This window comes from Frankliniella occidentalis, unplaced genomic scaffold (assembly GCF_000697945.3).
Source record: "Frankliniella occidentalis isolate FOCC.00 unplaced genomic scaffold, Focc_3.1 Scaffold53, whole genome shotgun sequence".
NCBI classification, from domain to species: domain Eukaryota; kingdom Metazoa; phylum Arthropoda; class Insecta; order Thysanoptera; family Thripidae; genus Frankliniella; species Frankliniella occidentalis.
This window is the reverse complement of record NW_026267183.1, coordinates 864,922-881,777: the sequence shown is the minus strand read 5'-3', so window position 1 is coordinate 881,777 and position 16,856 is coordinate 864,922. Positions and strand designations below refer to the sequence as shown.

The window sequence follows — 16,856 nt, the reverse complement described above, 5'->3', positions numbered from 1 at the left end:
AATATCTAGAATTTTCTACGGTGGAATTAGGAGCTGGTTAACACGCAGGAGGCGAACCCTGGCCATCGATAACTTCTGTTAAATTTCTCTCCTGAAGTAAACCGAGTGGTTGGCGATAGGGACGGGGTGCCGCCGTCAACTGCGCGGCAGGGCTAAGAAAATCGACCAGAACCTTCATGTTTTCCACGACGATTTGCGGGGTAATTGCCTCAGGAAAGTGCTTCCCTGCCCAATGGAAAAATTCACGGACCTCCACGAAACGTGTGATCCCCATCGCTGCCTCGCGCTCCTTGACCTTATTGCCAATCCACTTCGGCTTTTTACCGCCCTTTGGCAGGCGTGCTTCGGCGATCTCGCCCGCGTTGTTGGACATCAAGATGCAGCCCATTGGAATGGGCCCAAAGGTGGGCGATCGCAGGAGCATCTTGAAGAAGTACATGGGCATGTACTCGCTCTCGTCGCGCTGGTGGAGCACCCCGATGTGCCCGCTGATCACGACCAGCCCTTCGCCTCCTTCTCCATCGACAAATTTGCGGATGGCTTCCTCCACCGCCTGCATGTTGCCGCTGTTCACAGTCCTCTTGGTGGGGTAAATGTTGTACGGCATCTCCATCGTCCGCTTCCTGCTGTCGATGGTACTCATGTCGCCGTATGGCACACTGTGTCCCTTGTTGGTGTCATGGTTATCTTTGTAGTATCTGTGAAATGCTTTGACCCTATCCGAGCCAATCCAGTATTTCTTGGATCTTTGGGGCGTGTGCCGGTTCGGTGGGAGGTGGTGGACGGTGAATAGGGGCATACACTGGTCCTCTGTGGGTGCCCTCAAACACGAAATGTAGGAGTCGCCTATCATGAGAAACCGGACATCGTGCCCGGTCGCGGTCGTGACCTGCATCACCTGCCGGGGGTCTGGGGAGGGAGGGGGGGCGGGGAACGCCTGCTGTAGGACGAAATTCGTCGCTTCGGGTCTGTCAAGGGCCCAAGTGTGCTCACTACAGGCTTTGTAGTATAGTTCCTTTTCCTCGAATTCGTAGTCTGCTCCCACGAAAACCTTGCTGCCGTTTGGGGGAATTGGGATGGGGGCCGCAGCCGCATGGTTTGGGGTCATATTGCGGCCAATGCCGTGTCTGTCCCTCCTAGGGTCATCATGTGGATTGTGTGCTGGGTCAGTGTTACTTGTTTCACCGATGGCATTTGCCAACCCTTCCTCCTCACGCACCTGCTCCATGGATGATGAATGCTGCTATTGTGGACGATGTTCTCTCTGTGAAGCTCCGATCACTACTGAGTGTGTGTCCGGTAGTGTGCTCTATTTTAACCCTGGTCGGGATGGGTATTACCGTGGTGTTATCAATTTTACCCTCCGTACGATGGTTACTTGTGTGGTCAAAGTGCGATTGGATGTGCTGCGTATTACTGTTAGGTCTGCGTGTTGTGCTTATGGGGCGGAGACGGCCCCCTATACACTTGATCGCTACTTAATATCAGCCGCGAGAGGCGCAGCTTTTCGGACGGAGTTTGCAGATCGCCAGTGCTCTCCTACAGGGTGTGATGTGGCGAATCTGGAAAACAACGCCGAAAAGTACCAGTTACAATTGGTTTGTTGTTCATTTGCAACCTGAAACCTTTAAAAGGAGCTTCCTAAAAAGACGCGACTCGCGGCCCCTTTCCGACTGCAGCGATGCGTTGCGGAGGAATGCGGCACTACGTCGACGCGCTGTGGTCTCTCGTGTGGCGAGAAAAGGAAACAAACAAATAAAAACAACCCTGCGGCTGGACCGCCGGCCTCGGTGGCTCAGTCACGCGTCACCGGGATAAGTGGATAAGTGGAGCACACAAAGGAACGCGCCCTTTCCCTTTCATTGAAGCTGACCTGACCTGACTCTACAACTAACTTAATAAAGGCATAACTAATGACCTCCGACCATTTTAAAAGGCTATTTTATGGCTCTGGTTTACACGAAGCTAAAAATTGGCAGATTTACTTTGTTTTAGTAATGGAGTGGGGAACTATTCGTTAAAAAAATAAATCTAAAAACTAAGTTTTTTTTTAAAACTCTTATCTAATTTTTTAATCTAATGTTTTGCCCTGAAAATGAAACTGGGTTGGAATGTTCTTCAGAATCTAATACCTCTATTAGCTGCACAATTAAATCCCGCATATTATTACATAACCTCACCTTGGTAACCTGACCTGACCGTTACTTACCTTAATTAAATTATATCCTGCCTCAATTTGCGTAGGTCCTGATTAACTGTGTGCACCGCGGAGGTGCGATAGCAGCTGATGTGAATGCTGGTGGTTTGGTTTCGGAGATTTAAATTCCGATGAAGATTTTTTTTCGGTTGATGATGCGATTTGACGGGTAGTGCAACTAGTGCTGATTTTTTTTTTTTTTCGATAATGCATCAATTTGGACTTTCTGTTTGGGGAATAGTCCAGTCAGATTGTTGGATTCACTGTCTTTTTGTCTTGATGGTCAGACTTGAGCGCAATAAACTCTTTAATTCCGTTATTGTGCCGAGTTCTGCCGCGCCCGCGACAAGCCGTTTATTGGAGTACCGTTCGGTGACGTGGCTAGATCTCGACTGGTGTCGCCCGACCGGCCTATCGGCCTCGGCCTCTCCTCTGTGCTGCACCTCGGGCGGGCCCGGCGGGCCCGGTGGCGCCCGACGACCCCCCACCACTAATTGGCCGTTTTACTAAACGTAGACGGATTATAATATAGTCCGTTGAAGATCGGGAGCACATTTTAATTTTAATTTCCCCATGCTTTTACCGCCGACCCATTGCTTAATGCCGGGCCGAGACCCTCGGATTAGCTTGTTGTCCTCTGCGCGTTATCGCAGAGGAATCACCTCATCATCCACCTGCTAAAAATCACCCCCGCGCCGCCTATCAGCCCCGGGCGCGGCGAGCGGCCTCTCGACTCTCGCTCTCGGCGGATCTCGCGTGTAATCTCACTTGTGGAATATTCCGCCGCGGCCAAAAGCTGCCTGCGCTTTGGGCGACGCTTGTCCGTTGCCGAGGTCAGCGTGCCAAGGACTTGCCGTGTGTGTGTCGCCAATCAGCAACGGCAGCAGGGCCCTTCAGGCCGGTTGCAATGCAATTATCTCGCTGGCAGTGACTTTGGTCGCCGTGCTCGCGCCCTTCGGCTCGCCCTTCGGCCCTCGGGCTCGGCCACCTTCGCCTCGAGTGCGAAGGTGTCGGTGTCATTCACCCCGCGGCCGTGCATTCGAGTGTGGCCGCCCCCCCCCCTCCCCTCCTCCCTCCCCTCCTCCTTCCCCTCCTCCTTCCCCTCCTCCTTCCCGCCCCCCTTCCCGTCCTTTCTCTCTCGAGCGCGCTCGGCTGGCTGGCCCGCCCGGCGCGCCCCTGCGGTGCGGTGGGTAGGCCGCCCGCTCCGCCCCGGTGCTGCGCGCGGCGGTATCCTGTGGCCTCCCCGTGTCTCTCTCTCTCTCTCTCTCTGCGGCCTCGACGGCTGCTGCTCCCCTTTTTCCTGTGTGACATCCTGGCCGTCCTCGTCCCCTTCCTCGTTCTTATTAATCCTTATCGCGGCGGTGTGCACACTTGACATGAATAACGTGTTTGGATGAACATATATGGGGGTTTTGCAGGAGAGCCTTGGCGGCAACTCCAGCACCACGATGCTGGCCACGGTCAGCCCCTGCAGCACTCACCTCGAGGAGACCCTGGCGACGCTGCGCTACGCGTGCCAGGCCAGGACCATCGTGAACCGGGTGCACGTCAACGAGGACCCCAGCCACCGCCGCATCCGGTACGTACTACGCACGCTGCTGCACTTCACTGAAACAAAAACAAAACTGTTTATACCCTCAAAAAATCAGAAAAAAATCAAGAAATAAGAAAGAACAGATAAATTGTGCGCGCTTGAATTTCTAGTGAATTGCCCCTCGCTCGTATCCCCTTGCGGGTCGGTCCAAAACTACTTCTGAAACGATGACAATTAATGACGATGTAATGCCGCAATCTTTTATTTGTTTCCCGCAGACAATTGCTGGCGGAGATCGCCGCGCTGCGCGAGGTGCACGAGGACCTGGAGCGCCAGCAGCGCCTGGCGACCCCGCTGAGCCGCCGCACCCAGTCGCCCGCCGCGACCACCACGCCCACGGCGCAGCAGGACGTGCAGGAGCTCCGGGAGAAGCTCAGGCAGACCGAGGAGCAGCTCGCCATGGCGCAGAAGTGAGTGTCGTTTGGATCAATAAAAAGTGTTGTTCTGCCGGGCGGTGCATCAGCGCGACGTGCAGTTTGCCGTCACGGCTGTACAAACTCATTACCGTTTTATGTCCCGCGCCGTCGCCTCTGCGGCACTTCACAGTTTTGTGTGCTTCGCGAGGCTTACTGCTCTGAAGGTGGTGTATGGGAGTGATGTGTGCAAGGATGTGTGTCTAGTTGAACAGGAAGAGTTTCAAGGGCGGGTAAAGAAATCAAATACATATATAATCCAAGAAGTTGAGATATAAAATCGTAAAGTAGAGCGTATACTGTAGCTTTATGAGGTTGCGTGGCGTCGGGTGTAGGCAGTGAAGCGGCGGCAGCGCGGGTCGATAACGTAAGCGGGCGGACGGCAGCGGATACAAACGGCTGTCTGGATCGGAGTGGCGTTTCACGGAGATCGATCAAAGTCGATGCGGAGCAGAGCGGCTAGTGCTGGAGCGCAGGAGCTGGTCGATGCGGAGTCCGCGCAGAGTGGGCGGCGCTCGGAGCTCTGGAAGCGGAGTCCAGGACTATAGGGCGTCGTCGTGGAGCTGTCGTGCTGCTGGACTGCAGTCCATGGAAGGTCCTCGCTGTCTGGTGACTGACTGGCGGTGCACGGCTCAGGCTGCCCCATATGAGGGGTTGAAACTATGGATTGCGTGTGTAAGACTCGTTAGAGTCCTGTACTCAAAGGACTCGTATACCCATAGTACTCCTATACCCATAGGACTCTAAACCTCGTGAGACCGCTGAGTCACCCACTCAACGCTAATTGGCCAGAGCCGGTCATATCGCGTCACCCGGGCCGGGTGACAGGACAGGACGACAGGACACGCACGCATCCGGTGTGGAGTGGGTGACTCAGCGGTCTCACGAGACTTACATTAGAGTCCTATGGGTATAGGATAGGGCTCTAACGGGTCTTACACACGCATCTCCGGCCAGGCGACGTGTCGGCGCCTGTCCGGTGAGTCATACAATGCACGCGCCGGATTTAGGTCAAATCGTCAGTGTGTAACCATACTAACATTTAAGTCGTGGCTGCTATGTAAAAGTTAAACAATGTGATATTTAGAGTATTGGAGTAGCTATGCAGAGTTTGTCTCAAAACGGCACACAATATAGCAGGTGGCTGTCTCACGTCGCGCCCTTTCGTAGGTAGACTGTACCGCATGTACGCGTGTGGGCGGGTTGCCTACTCGCACGGGGTCATACGAAGCTGTAGGCAGCGAGGATAGGCTAACTCGCCCGCACGCGTGCATGCGGTATGGTATAACTATAAGAGTGCGCGACGTGAATCAGCCACCTCGTATAGTGTAACCGGCTAGCAGCTTTCATGTTTTCAGCTTAATAAATAGTTTGCAGTATGCCTGTCACCTCTGTGGCCTCCCGCACCACACAGTTTGTGCTTCACGGGGCTTACTGCTCTTGAAGGTTTGTGTGTCGAGTGACTCCGCAGCTGTGCTAACACCCTCTGCCCTCAATATCCAGGTCGTGGACGGAGCGTCTCCGCGAGGCCGAGCGCTGCAAGAGCGCCGAGGTGAACCTGCTGCGGCGCCGCGGCGTCGCCCTCGCCCTGGACGGGCAGCAGCTGCGCGAGCAGCCGTGCCCCTTCCTCGTCAACCTGACGCCGGACCCCAGCCTGTCTGGCGCCCTGCTCTACCTGCTGCCCCCGGGCCCGGTGCGCGTCGGCCGCCTGGACCCCGCGGGCCGGGTCGCGAGCACCCCCGGCAGCCCCGCGCCCGGCCGCAGCCCCACGCCCAGCAGCGCCGGCGCCAGCCCCGCGCTCGGCCGCAGCCCCGCCAAGACGCCCAGCAGGTCGCCGACGCAGCCGCCCCACATCCAGCTGGAGGGCCCCCTCGTGCAGAAGCACCACTGGTGAGTCGGAACCCCCCGCGACTTCGCGCCACGCGCCACGATGACGTCCCTTTGGATTAGCCGCGCAGGCGAGCAGCGCGCGGGCCGCAAATGGGGGACACGTTTATGCCGTTTGCCGTCTTTTTATGGGCGCCTGGGACGGCGCCGCTCGGAGGCAATTGCAGGTGCGGTCTGATGCGCGCGCAAAAAAAAATGTGGAAGAGAAATAAAATCGATGAAACGGAGGCGGAGAGAAGGAGGAGGAGGGGTTTCCCATGATTGGGGTGGTTGTTGTTATGGGCAGTCGATTAGTCGGTCCGGGGACGGAGGGGGCAGGGGGCAGGCCCAACCGGAGGAGGAGGATGTGTGGGGGGAGGGGAGGGGGCGGGGGGCGGTGCCATACCATATACGCACTGGTGTCAAGTCCCGAGCGGGCCCGATTGCTGACGGCACAAAAGGCAAGTCGGGGCGAAGACAGTGTCGTCTTTCTCTTTCTCTCCCCCTTGTTGACCTGGGCTCGGCCGACTCGGCTCGGCGCGGCCCGGCTACACTTGGCGGAGTGTGGCGTGCCGTGCGTCGTGCGTCGCCGTCGTCGTGCGTCTCGAGTGTGGTTGATGCGTTTCATGGGGTTTTGCCTTGTGACGCCGCGCGTGCTACTTGTCGTGCAGCTGTCGTGTAGCTGGTGTTTGCAAGGAACAGCGGGCGATTAAGCGATCAGCCTCGCGGTGGTGGGGTGGGCGTGTGCCGGCGCCAGGGCGGGAGTGGCGCTAGGTCAGGCCTAGAGTCAGGCCGCCACGGGCAAGGCCAACCTGCAGGGCCACCGACAGGGCCACCTGTTGGGCTGGGGGTGGTTGCCATGCTCCTCACCAAGGCGCGCACCCCGCGCGCGGAGTGGGAGCGCTGGAACATGGTCCGGCTGGGCGTGGCGGGCAGCGACGTGTAGGTGCCGCCGACGACTGGACTCGAACCCCGCACCCCCCGCACCCGGGGTGACACCAGCCTGGAGCGCCGGGCTCAACACTTGTTTACTTCTTGTTGCAGCACGATCGAGAATCGCCAGGGGCGCCTGACACTGGAACCGGGTCGTGAAGGACTGACGTTTGTCAACGGGAGAGCCGTCACTGGACGCACGGTTTTGCACAATGGTGACCGTCTTGTGCTGGGAGGCAATCACTACTTTAGGGTCAGTAATCCTCATGAGAAGTCAAATAGCAATGAGCCACCAGCAGACTTTGATTTTGCACACAATGAGATTCTTGCCGTTCAAGAAGCCAGGTAAGCAATACTGATAAGCCCCTTTCTTATAGTTACTATTAATTTATTGTCTTGGTGCTGATTCAATCAAAGGAAAATGTTTATATGGTATATTGCTTTGACCAGATTGAAAGCAGAATTAGAAGAAGCAAAATTCAAAGCCATGAAAGAATTGGAAGAAGCGAAGCGTGAAGCAGAATCTCGTTTAATGATGCAACGGTCAGATTATGAACAACAGTTGCATCAACTAGGACAAACACTGGTACGCATGCATGCCTATCTCAACTTTTAAAATGGTCTTCTTACTCACTTAATTAATCTAATCTAACTTTTGTACCTGTAGGAGCAACAAAGGGATGCTTTGTTTAATGAGCGCAAAGAGAAGCAGCAATTGGAAGTTCAGAAAACTGCTTTGGAGGCAGAAATGAACAGACAGTTAAATTCTGTGAGGTCTGCCTCTCCACCACCTGTAGAAGTAACTCCCCACCGAAGTAGATTCATTGAGGTAAATTATAAGTTCCCATTTTTCAATGTTCCCAATAATTATCAATACTAAAAAAAATGTTTTATATGTTTTTTTAAAGGATTTGGAAGCGCTTTTGAACTCTTCTATGCATGCCTTGGAAAATGATACTACTTGTACATCTCCTGGTACCTCTATGAGCTTTAATGAAAGGTATCCGTATAGCTCTACAAGTTTGCACGAGATGCAAATGCAAGTGAGAGAGGCCTCTCAGAGGTGTAAAGAACTTGGTATACCATTTGTAAGTACCTCGGAAATCATACCTCATTGGAACCCATAGAATATGGTGCTAGGAATCCTACCCTGACCCAGTATCTTATCCTACCCTAAAACTTCTGTCATACTTGCTTTCCCAGGATTTCCAACAGCAGCATGTTGTTCGTGAATCTGGTCTTGAACCAGTTGTTCGTGTTCGTGATAGCTCTCAGAGAATGTCTGTGTTGTGGACTCCTCCCACATTCTATGCTTGGTTAAATCGCTTGCGGGATTGGGACCCTGTAAGTAACTGTTCAGTTGTTACTAACATATTTGTGGTTGCATGACTTAAAGCATGTAGAGTTATTCATAAACAGCTTTAATTATTCTTTTTAATCTAATTTCGTTTTATAGGAGGACAGCATTGCAGGGCTGATATCAGGCATTGGGGAAGGTGCTGAAGAAATATGGGAAGCTGATGATAGTGATGAGTTGACAACAGATGATATTGATGGAAGCATTTCAGTCAACACATTGCCCATCCGCCGCAAGCTGAATGAAAGCTTCCAGCAGTCCCTGGTGGAGTCTCCTCTTGGTTCGTGTAAAAGTCCAGGTTTGTTTCGAACCACTGTATTGAATTAGCTGAACTTCTTTGTGAAGTAAATTGACATCCCAATTTATTTAATTTCCAGCTCATGATTCTCCAGTAATCAAGCAATGTATAGCAGAAATTGAAAGAGCTACAAAAAGACTTCGTCACATCTTCAAAGAGGGATCTAGTGCTCGCAGTCCTCTGAAGTATGTCAGCAATTTGGAAGAGGCTCTTATTCAACTAAAAAGTAGTTTACCAGGAGATGCACCTCTTTCATCAAAATCACCCTATAGCAATAGCACTCCTCAAAGTAGCAAATCTGTTAGATTTATTCCTGGTCTTGTGAAAACATGACTTCTTGCAATGCTGCATAGTGTTCTTAAGGATAAAACAGATTCTGGATTTTCACCCTTAAATAATTTTGAGAGTAGTGTAAATATTGTAAATTTTGTATATAACAAGTGTGGAAGAACAAAATCTGTTACACTATGTAGCATTGCTGTTGTAATGTACTTGCTTTTTGCTTGTAAAAAGTAGATACTGACACCTGCCTGTTGTTTTTACCATAAGAATTTAGCCATGCTATTTGATTTTTGCTGATAACATTCTTGCCACATTTGTGTGTTTTCTGTAATTTAAGGACAATTCATTTATGAGAATATTTTGTTTGTAATTCTCTCTTTTTCTAGTTGTATTGTTTGTTTTGATCCACCATTCTACCCCTTGATGGGGTAATATTTATAGTTTTTATACACTAAGTATTATTTTAACATATATTCAAATGAGCAGTGTACTAGTCTTAATATTTACTTACCTCTTTTTCTGACTAGATACTAAACAATTATAGTTCTGTTTTATAATTTTCCCCCCACACTGCTGTTTTGAGCTATATCTATTGACTTATTGCGTTGAATTGTTTTACTCATTGATTTTGGTAATAAAATACTTAAAATATTATATTATTTTCTTTTAAGGCTTATTAGCTTGTACCAGTTGACCAGTCATGACAATAACTTTCTTATTTTCCAACTTAAGAGTAAGTTTTCTGTGAAGAAGGCAAGTTGGTTAGTGCTTGTGACACACCAGGCCTCAGGGCTCCATTGTCCAGTGTTCTCCCGTTTATTGCGCCTGGGAGAAACATGGAGGCAGAGGTATAAGAGGGGAGTTTTCCTGTGCGTCGCGGCATTCAGGTTCCAAAGCAATGGATATGCAGTCCATCGCACGGCTTCGCCTGGTGGTAAGTGACTCACATTTTTAATAACACCATAAGACATACCCTCCCTGCTACTTGCTGCTGAACCTCTTTGCAGTTGTTGCTGGCGTTAGCAGTCGCCCTGCTGCAGCACGCCCAGGCCTTCATTCTACCCATCATCCTGCCGCCCAACTTGCTATGGTACGGCGGCTACACCTCCTCCCCCGTGCTGCCGCTGCCCGTGCCCCAAGTGAACCCCCTGCTGGGCCTTGGCGGCCTCGGGTACCCGCCCGCGCTCCCCGGGCTCTCCCCCTACGGCGCCGCAGCTCCCCGCCCCGCCATCCAAGGACTCTACCCCGGGGCCATTCCGGGACTCGCGGGTCGTCCTGCACTCGGGTAATGGAAAAGATACATTTAAAACTCTAAATCATGATGTTCTGTTTTGACTTTATTAAATTTTATCATTCAAAAAATTTAAAAGTTAAAGATTAAAATAATCACATTTGATATGACTAGATTGACGCAAAGTGGTAATAGAATTTTGTACAATATTTCTTGTGTTACATAACATCATTAAACAATGTTCAATGACTAAAACTACCTTAAATTACTAATTTGATACAAAGATTAAAACGTAGTAGAAAAGATGCAGCCTTGATCTCATAAAAAAGACGGAGCAATAAACCCACGAATTGAAGAATCCATAACATTTGGATGGTTTGTACGGATTTCTGAGGGGGAATTCTGATATGTGGTAGGCAGGAAAACATGAACTTCTGGAGGGGAGTTCCACCCATTTGCATGTATCAAAGTACTTTTGGGTGTGGAAGAATCAGAAACCCTGGAAAGTATTTGATCTCTTCTCTTGCAGTCCTTTACCAACAAATGTACCACTTGATTGGATGTTTTCCACTTTTGCAGAGTTTGCCAATGAAATCTGTAAAATGTATTTTATTTTCATTATCTTTCAATAATTAACACGTTCCTTGCGGCGTGACCACTATCTGGTCACACTCCCATATTAGATCATAGGCCTTAAAAATGAGCCGCAGGACACGCGTTAAAGGGAGACGAAAAACACATTTTACTTGAGGGTGAGAATTTAACAACTTCAATTCTTACCTAATAGTTATGTAGCACCAAATAACATATGTGCCAAGCAAAAAGCAACTTAGAGCTGCTAATCCAGTTCCCTCCCACACTCCATGCTTCATGTAATCTGCAGCACCAATGGCACAGAGGTAAATTGAAAGAAGACAGAGGGGAGTGAGCAAAATAACACATGTTAGGTCTGCATAAAAACCTTGTGGTCCATCTGCAGAACTCGTCATGCTAAACCACTACAAAAGAAATTTAATATATTAATCAGTGTCATCTTTTCAATCAGCACCACTTGTCCTGTATAAATTGGACTCTTACCTGCCAAACAGGACGTGCCTCTTTACGTACAGGAAGTTCTTTCATGCATAATTCACAATGTTCAGAATTGGATGCAGAGAGCCATTTTTCAAGACAACTTTTGTGAACCAATTGCATTGAACCACTACAGTTGCAAGGTGAGAGTAATGTTTCCTCCTTATCTCCTGAAATAAGACCAAAACGACATTTTAGAAAATACACAGTATTAATTTCTCAGTCAATTTCTGAATCAATTTTTATCTCACCATCGTGACATATCCGACAAATTGGTCCAGGACTAAGGAACCGTTTCTCAGGTGAACGCCGATGAGCTTGAGAACCACTCTCAACTCTAATTATGGGAGACGAAAAATTAGATGGAGGAGTACTTCTTCCTTCAATTTCCTTTGTTGGCTGCTGAAGTAGGTAAAGGGTACAAGGTACTTGATATATTTACGGGAGCACTGGTATCTAAGCAATTACAAGACCATAACATATTAGTTACCTTGACGTTACTCTGTTCCAATTTTGGTAGGGGACTATGCAAGGGTATGATGACACAGTTTTGATCCCTACTTGAAACAGGTGTAATGAAGCCCTCTGTCAGGCTCATTTGGGAAGGAGACGAGCCATGTCGAGTGGCATCCCAATAGGAGAATTCACCCTCAGAGACCCAGTGCTCGTATAAAATCGGGGTCTGAGAAGTAAGAAATTTAAGTAGAGTTTCGATAGGGTAACTGACAAACCCAGATATAACATAAACACACACATATTTACAGCACATACCCTCGGCGACGTAGCAGGATTCCACATCGCCTCCAGCCAATGAAGTCCAGTGCGACAGCCAAAACGGAACTGCTCTACACAACGCGATGCGGTGAGCGCCTCTCCCTATGAAAATGGGTTTCTCCTCCGGTGCTGAAAGTTCCCCTGATGAATCGAACAGGTGATGTCCCCACCTCGTGTCTTCGCGTACCACCGATCAATGAATGTGGGATGATGCATGAATTTTCCCGGTTAGGTGACTTTGAATACCAACGTCGTGTATGATCGGGCCATCATATGTCATAGCTAAAAATCGAAAAAAATGTTTCAAATAACGCAACGTTTACAGTTAAATTTTTTAAAACACTATATTGTCATAAGTTTATTCAACTTCTCAATAAGCAAGTAGTTAGAGTTAGTTCTTTATTTTTTATATTGTTGGTACACGTCACATTTTATTTCTGCTTCAAAAACAAATGAACTTGAAGTAAACAAAGAGGTTGTGTTCTGACAAGCACCCCCTGACCACACTTTCCACACACAAAAAATCTGTTTTAATTGTATATTTACTATAGCAAGTTTATTAAAGGATTTGTGAAAGGATTTACTTTTCCTGTCGAAGGATTTACTGGTGATAGATCTTAAAGTTAGAGCCGATACATTCGGTGACAGGTTAGGTCTCATTGTTTTGTTTAAATGTAATCATGGTGTAATCTTTAAAGCTTATTGCTCTGTATGTTCGATCTATCTCCGTTATATATTATGTGTTTTGGCCTTTATGCAATCTTTATAGATTTTTTAAACACCACTTAACTTTATACTTCCTTGCTTTATTTTGAAAACTATGCTGTGAAGACTTTTTTTTCTTTTGGTAGAATGGCATCCTCAGGAGAAGCAGCATGTTCTAAATCAAGTGTTGACGAACCATCTTCATCATCATCATCAAGCACCAATGAAAGTCGTAAACAGCCTGTCAACATAATAGTGTTAGGAATGGCAGGCTCTGGCAAGACATCTTTAGTGAAACGTATTCAAACGTACTTGCACTATAAACAGCTACCACCTTATGTCATCAATTTAGACCCCGCATGTGCTGAAGTGCCATATCTGACAAACATTGGTAAGCCCTTTTGCTAAACATACGTCTGTTCTCTATATAGCTTTGTTCTTCTAACACTGGCCTTATGTTTTTGCAGATATTAGGGATACTGTGAAATACAAAGAAGTTATGAAGCAGTATGGACTTGGTCCTAATGGTGGTATTGTTACATCTCTAAATTTATTTTCCACTAAGTTTGACCAAGTAAGTATTATGAAAACATGAATCCCTGTCATCGTAACGGTTAATTGTAATTTCTTACAAATACATTTTTCTAACAGGTCCTTAAGCTACTTGATCATGTTTCGGAGTCCCATAAATATGCTATTTTAGACACGCCTGGACAAATTGAAGTATTTACTTGGTCAGCTTCAGGCACTATCATTACGGAAGCATTAGCATCTACTTTTCCTACTATTGTTGTGTATGTTATGGACACAGTTAGAAGTGTCAACCCTGTAACATTCATGTCCAATATGCTATATGCCTGTTCAATATTGTATAAAACAAAATTGCCATTCATTGTGGTAATGAATAAAGTAAGTTTATCACATAGTATCACTGTTCTTAACGTTTCTCATAGATTGTGTAAGTTATTGGTGTGTGTTTTAATACTGTTTCAGACGGATGTAGTGGATAATGGTTATGCTGTGGAATGGATGAGAGATTTTGAAGCCTTTCAGGATGCCTTAGAAAATGAAACAACATACATTTCCAATTTAACTCGATCTATGTCATTGGCATTAGATGAGTTTTACTCAGGCCTTCGTTGTTGTGGAGTGTCAGCTTTAACTGGGCAGGGCATGGATGAACTTTTTAAGCTTGTAGATGATGCAGCAGAAGAATTTGAAAAGTGGGAAAATGCTGATTGTGTTAGTATTGAAAATCCCAATACTAAATTTGAGTATTGCTAATACTTTCTTTTTGTTACAGAGATTACAGAGTAGAGTGGGAAAAACTGAGAGATGAAAAGAAGAAAGATGCCACTGTTCAAGCCGCAGAGAAGCTCCGAAAGCTAGCCTTGGATGATGAACAGGGACTTGGAACTGCAGTACCTCTAATTACAACTGGTGGCAAAGGTCAAGATATTGTTGATATTTACTTAAAACACCCAGCCAATGAAAGTAGCGAGGATGAAGAGGGTGAAGAAGATGACCAGCCACAAGGTAACATTCTGAATTGGATATAAAAGACTTGCGAGTCTAGTTATAATTTTCTTAATTAATGACAGCAAAATAACTTTTCAGATGATGCTGAGATGAATGAAGAAATTACATTCCAAACCTATGTTAATAGTAAAAAGGAAGCTCGGAAGGATAAAGCAGAATCAGCCATTTCTAAAGAGCCATGATGTGAATTTATACATTAAAACCAAATCAAACCAAAACTGTTTAATTACACTTCCTTGAAAACTATGTTATTTATTAATAATTTATCACAGTAGAGTACAGATACATGTTAGTACTAATCATCTCCATTTTCTTCATCTTGTTCTTCAAAGTCACGGGTTTTTACATCAGTATCTTCACCATATTGAATCATGTTGTCAATGGTTAACAGTACATCAGCTAAACTTTCTTCATCACGAATATTCAAAGGACAAAATCGTACCAAACTATTGATGGGAATAAACAATAAGTCAGATTAATTGTAATTAGTCAGACATAAAAGTTACAGCCTAAAGATACTCTAAAAATTTACCTGTAGTCTTCTATTAACTTGCCAATTGCATCTGAGAGTTTCGCATGTTTCTGATTCCACTTAGAAGTGGACTCTGACATCTCAGACAACAAAACATGAGGATCCGGCTCTAAATAGCTAATATGAAATTTTTATAGAATTAACACCAGAAAAGAAATTTTTAAAGAGTCAAGTATAATTGTAGATAGACAGATTGAAGCAGTGTTTACCTATCAAGCTGTTTTCTGGCAGCTTTGGACAACAAGTCCATCTTCGTGATAACATTCAAATGCGGTAATTCCAAGTTCACCATAACTGATAAAGCTGCCATTGTGCCTGATAAAAATTTAGGCCCATCAACCAGAAATTGAGAATCTATCATAAACACAGCACACAGTCTGAAATTCAGTCTTTGAGATAAGACTTCCGCAAACTGACGAATAACTGTCATGTGGGTGTATAATTCTATTTGACCAGGACAATCGAACAAAATGTAATCATCGTCAGAGTCTCCCAGCTGTTCTTCTAGCCAATCAACATTTTCTAACAGATACCTGTAAGAAAAATATATCTGTGAGTACTTGACATTATTTCTCTCGCTTGATTTCATGCATGGACACAATCTTACTCCATGCAGAAAACCAGTCCACCGTTTGGTCCAAAGTGCATATCTTCATCCTGCATTGCATCGTCAACATGGATAAGTTCCCGAATGTCTGCCATTGGCTCATAGTCAAAGTACTCAGCGGCTGGATCCAAATTTACAACTTCAATAGTTTTTCGAGCATCAGCAGCATGACGAACTACTGATGAACAGTACGTTGACTGGGAGGAAATAATACAACACATAGCAGGTTAAGCAAAATTAGAAACACACTAAATCAAATAAAATCGAGATACTAAATTCATTTGTAGGTGCGTCCACAATAAATTTAACTTTGATCTCAATGAAATAGGAGAGGTAAATAAAATTTGAATGATTTTCTGATTTGCAATTACCTTGCCACTTCCTGCAGGACCAAGAACGATTTGGCCGTATCGCATTTTCGCTCACAAGATTTGCAAGGAATAACAAATTCTCAGGCTGTTAATCCTGTCAATATAGTTGTTGTTTATTTACTATTACACAACCATGCCAATTTATAGGTTACAAGTGCGAAAGACAAAAGTCTAAAAAGTGAGAGGGCTGTGAGAAGGGAAGGGAAGAGGTGAAGGCGGGAAAGGGGTGTACATTGGGTTGCCTTCCTCACAGGCGGCACAGTCGAACTGGATGGGATGAAAGTAGATAGAGGCCGGAGGATGATAAGTAGAGAAGAAATAATGTTTTCGCACGGGCATGAGTTGGCAACTTTGAAAGGACGGAGTCATAGAGGAAATATTCCAGCTGCTCGTCTACGTGAGGACTGAAATAGCGCTAGAGGAATGTTCCTGCTTGCAGGTCGAAGACTTTTGTGCAGCATATGCGCACAGGGTTTGCGCTGCTTGTTCGGTCATTATTTCCTCTGAGGAAGATTTCCTCCTCTGACAAACGCGAAGGACACAGTCAGGCGTTCCCTCTGATGCGGTTGGTGGAAAACGATCAGGGAGACTGCCGGGCTGTCATGAGGTGATGATTAATGTTCCTTTTGTCCGTCACGGCCATGTTTTGGCAAACCCCTCAGATCAGGGAAGACCTTAGGAAGACTCCTCGTAAACTCCATATGTGCGTATTGAATCTGGGCGCAATTGTGCCCCGTGCCCCGTGTCGTCGCTTTCCACATACCAGGTGGCTGATTAACTCTACGCACTTCTGTAGTTAGACTGTACCGCACGCACGAGTGCGGGTGGGTTGCCTACTTTGTCCGGCCCGTAAGGCGCCGTGGACAGGGGCGATAGGCAAGCCCGCTTGCACTCGTGCGTGCGGTACAGTCTAACTACAGAAGTGCGCGGGGTAGACAGGCGGGTGGTCCATCGAGTCCACCGACCCCTGCCTTTATTTTGCTGATACTGCACCGTGTACCGTCTGCAGGCGGGCGGGTTTGCCTACCGTGTCGCTCACCACGGTGCCTTATGGCTCCGTGATAGTATAAGCAAAATCAAGGAAAG

The 16,856-nt window shown here is 47.1% G+C and overlaps 7 protein-coding genes across 12 annotated transcripts in view; 4 read left to right on the top strand and 3 right to left on the bottom strand.

Moving 5' to 3' along the window:
• The window catches only part of LOC113210925 (kinesin-like protein KIF14), a 20,187-nt gene extending 10,593 nt beyond the window's left edge, over nt 1-9,594 (top strand). For 3 of the 4 annotated variants that reach the window (XM_052267526.1, XM_052267525.1, XM_052267529.1), the window contains 10 exons: nt 3,616-3,776; nt 4,010-4,201; nt 5,708-6,094; nt 7,115-7,348; nt 7,454-7,589; nt 7,671-7,832; nt 7,912-8,091; nt 8,207-8,347; nt 8,460-8,658; nt 8,738-9,594. In XM_052267526.1, coding sequence (XP_052123486.1) covers nt 3,616-3,776; nt 4,010-4,201; nt 5,708-6,094; nt 7,115-7,348; nt 7,454-7,589; nt 7,671-7,832; nt 7,912-8,091; nt 8,207-8,347; nt 8,460-8,658; nt 8,738-8,991 — 2,046 coding nt within the window. In that variant the 3' untranslated portion in view covers nt 8,992-9,594. The remainder of the gene's footprint in view (nt 1-3,615; nt 3,777-4,009; nt 4,202-5,707; nt 6,095-7,114; nt 7,349-7,453; nt 7,590-7,670; nt 7,833-7,911; nt 8,092-8,206; nt 8,348-8,459; nt 8,659-8,737) is intronic. The other variant, XM_052267527.1, reaches the window with a different exon arrangement.
• Nucleotides 7-3,251, bottom strand: LOC113210950 (uncharacterized). Its single transcript, XM_026429154.2, has 2 exons — nt 2,210-3,251; nt 7-1,562 (listed from the first exon to the last, which is right to left on the bottom strand). Exon 2 carries the CDS (start codon nt 1,226-1,228, stop codon nt 38-40), a length of 1,191 nt encoding a protein of 396 aa, XP_026284939.1. The 5' UTR covers nt 1,229-1,562; nt 2,210-3,251; the 3' UTR covers nt 7-37.
• Nucleotides 9,595-9,729: 135 nt separating the features above from the next.
• Nucleotides 9,730-10,263, top strand: LOC113210954 (uncharacterized). Its single transcript, XM_026429159.2, has 2 exons — nt 9,730-9,874; nt 9,948-10,263. The coding sequence occupies exons 1-2, from the start codon at nt 9,839-9,841 to the stop codon at nt 10,227-10,229; spliced, it is 318 nt and encodes a 105-aa protein (XP_026284944.1). The 5' UTR covers nt 9,730-9,838; the 3' UTR covers nt 10,230-10,263.
• LOC113210951 (E3 ubiquitin-protein ligase MARCHF8-like) lies at nt 10,257-12,236 on the bottom strand. Of its 2 annotated transcripts, none has more exons than XM_026429156.2 (6): nt 12,014-12,236; nt 11,733-11,924; nt 11,494-11,641; nt 11,249-11,412; nt 10,952-11,169; nt 10,257-10,766 (listed from the first exon to the last, which is right to left on the bottom strand). In XM_026429156.2, exons 1-6 carry the CDS (start codon nt 12,038-12,040, stop codon nt 10,490-10,492), a joined length of 1,026 nt encoding a protein of 341 aa, XP_026284941.1. In that variant the 5' UTR covers nt 12,041-12,236; the 3' UTR covers nt 10,257-10,489. The 2 variants fall into 2 exon arrangements, with proteins under 2 accessions (XP_026284941.1, XP_026284940.1); XM_026429155.2 differs by having other exon boundaries at nt 11,494-11,644; nt 12,014-12,235.
• A 223-nt stretch (nt 12,237-12,459) lies between these two features.
• On the top strand, nt 12,460-14,478 carry LOC113210955 (GPN-loop GTPase 1). 2 transcript variants are annotated; one of them, XM_026429161.2, is made up of 7 exons: nt 12,460-12,664; nt 12,868-13,112; nt 13,189-13,295; nt 13,373-13,630; nt 13,715-13,944; nt 14,025-14,257; nt 14,339-14,478. In XM_026429161.2, exons 2-7 carry the CDS (start codon nt 12,869-12,871, stop codon nt 14,440-14,442), a joined length of 1,176 nt encoding a protein of 391 aa, XP_026284946.1. In that variant the 5' UTR covers nt 12,460-12,664; nt 12,868; the 3' UTR covers nt 14,443-14,478. The 2 variants fall into 2 exon arrangements, with proteins under 2 accessions (XP_026284946.1, XP_026284947.1); XM_026429162.2 differs by lacking the exon at nt 12,460-12,664 and adding an exon at nt 12,704-12,725.
• A 3-nt stretch (nt 14,479-14,481) lies between these two features.
• LOC113210956 (GPN-loop GTPase 3) lies at nt 14,482-15,960 on the bottom strand. Its single transcript, XM_026429163.2, has 5 exons — nt 15,771-15,960; nt 15,400-15,596; nt 15,002-15,325; nt 14,793-14,909; nt 14,482-14,706 (listed from the first exon to the last, which is right to left on the bottom strand). Exons 1-5 carry the CDS (start codon nt 15,813-15,815, stop codon nt 14,556-14,558), a joined length of 834 nt encoding a protein of 277 aa, XP_026284948.1. The 5' UTR covers nt 15,816-15,960; the 3' UTR covers nt 14,482-14,555.
• Nucleotides 15,961-16,349: 389 nt separating this feature from the next.
• Nucleotides 16,350-16,856, top strand: part of LOC127749436 (annexin A7-like) — a 3,165-nt gene continuing 2,658 nt past the window's right edge. Inside the window, exon 1 of the transcript XR_008011149.1 lies at nt 16,350-16,473. The gene's annotated coding sequence lies outside the window, so the exon portion shown is untranslated. The remainder of the gene's footprint in view (nt 16,474-16,856) is intronic.

What these genes read in the sequence shown, in the direction of transcription:
- LOC113210955 (XM_026429161.2), top strand. Translation starts at nt 12,869, where the DNA reads ATGGCATCCTCAGGAGAAGCAGCATGTTCTAAATCAAGTGTTGACGAA. An exon ending in TCATTGTGGTAATGAATAAA is followed by an intron (nt 13,631 to 13,714) that starts GTAAGTTTATCA and finishes ATACTGTTTCAG; the next exon opens with ACGGATGTAGTGGATAATGG. An exon ending in AGAAGATGACCAGCCACAAG is followed by an intron (nt 14,258 to 14,338) that starts GTAACATTCTGA and finishes ATAACTTTTCAG; the next exon opens with ATGATGCTGAGATGAATGAA.
- LOC113210950 (XM_026429154.2), bottom strand. Translation starts at nt 1,228, where the DNA reads ATGGAGCAGGTGCGTGAGGAGGAAGGGTTGGCAAATGCCATCGGTGAA.
- LOC113210954 (XM_026429159.2), top strand. Translation starts at nt 9,839, where the DNA reads ATGGATATGCAGTCCATCGCACGGCTTCGCCTGGTG. An exon ending in TCGCACGGCTTCGCCTGGTG is followed by an intron (nt 9,875 to 9,947) that starts GTAAGTGACTCA and finishes ACCTCTTTGCAG; the next exon opens with TTGTTGCTGGCGTTAGCAGT.
- LOC113210956 (XM_026429163.2), bottom strand. Translation starts at nt 15,815, where the DNA reads ATGCGATACGGCCAAATCGTTCTTGGTCCTGCAGGAAGTGGCAAG. An exon ending in GGACTGGTTTTCTGCATGGA is followed by an intron (nt 15,326 to 15,399) that starts GTAAGATTGTGT and finishes TTTTTCTTACAG; the next exon opens with GTATCTGTTAGAAAATGTTG. An exon ending in GCCAGAAAACAGCTTGATAG is followed by an intron (nt 14,910 to 15,001) that starts GTAAACACTGCT and finishes ATTTCATATTAG; the next exon opens with CTATTTAGAGCCGGATCCTC.
- LOC113210951 (XM_026429155.2), bottom strand. Translation starts at nt 12,040, where the DNA reads ATGTGGAATCCTGCTACGTCGCCGAGG. An exon ending in TGGAACAGAGTAACGTCAAG is followed by an intron (nt 11,645 to 11,732) that starts GTAACTAATATG and finishes TACCTACTTCAG; the next exon opens with CAGCCAACAAAGGAAATTGA. An exon ending in TTGTCGGATATGTCACGATG is followed by an intron (nt 11,413 to 11,493) that starts GTGAGATAAAAA and finishes GTCTTATTTCAG; the next exon opens with GAGATAAGGAGGAAACATTA.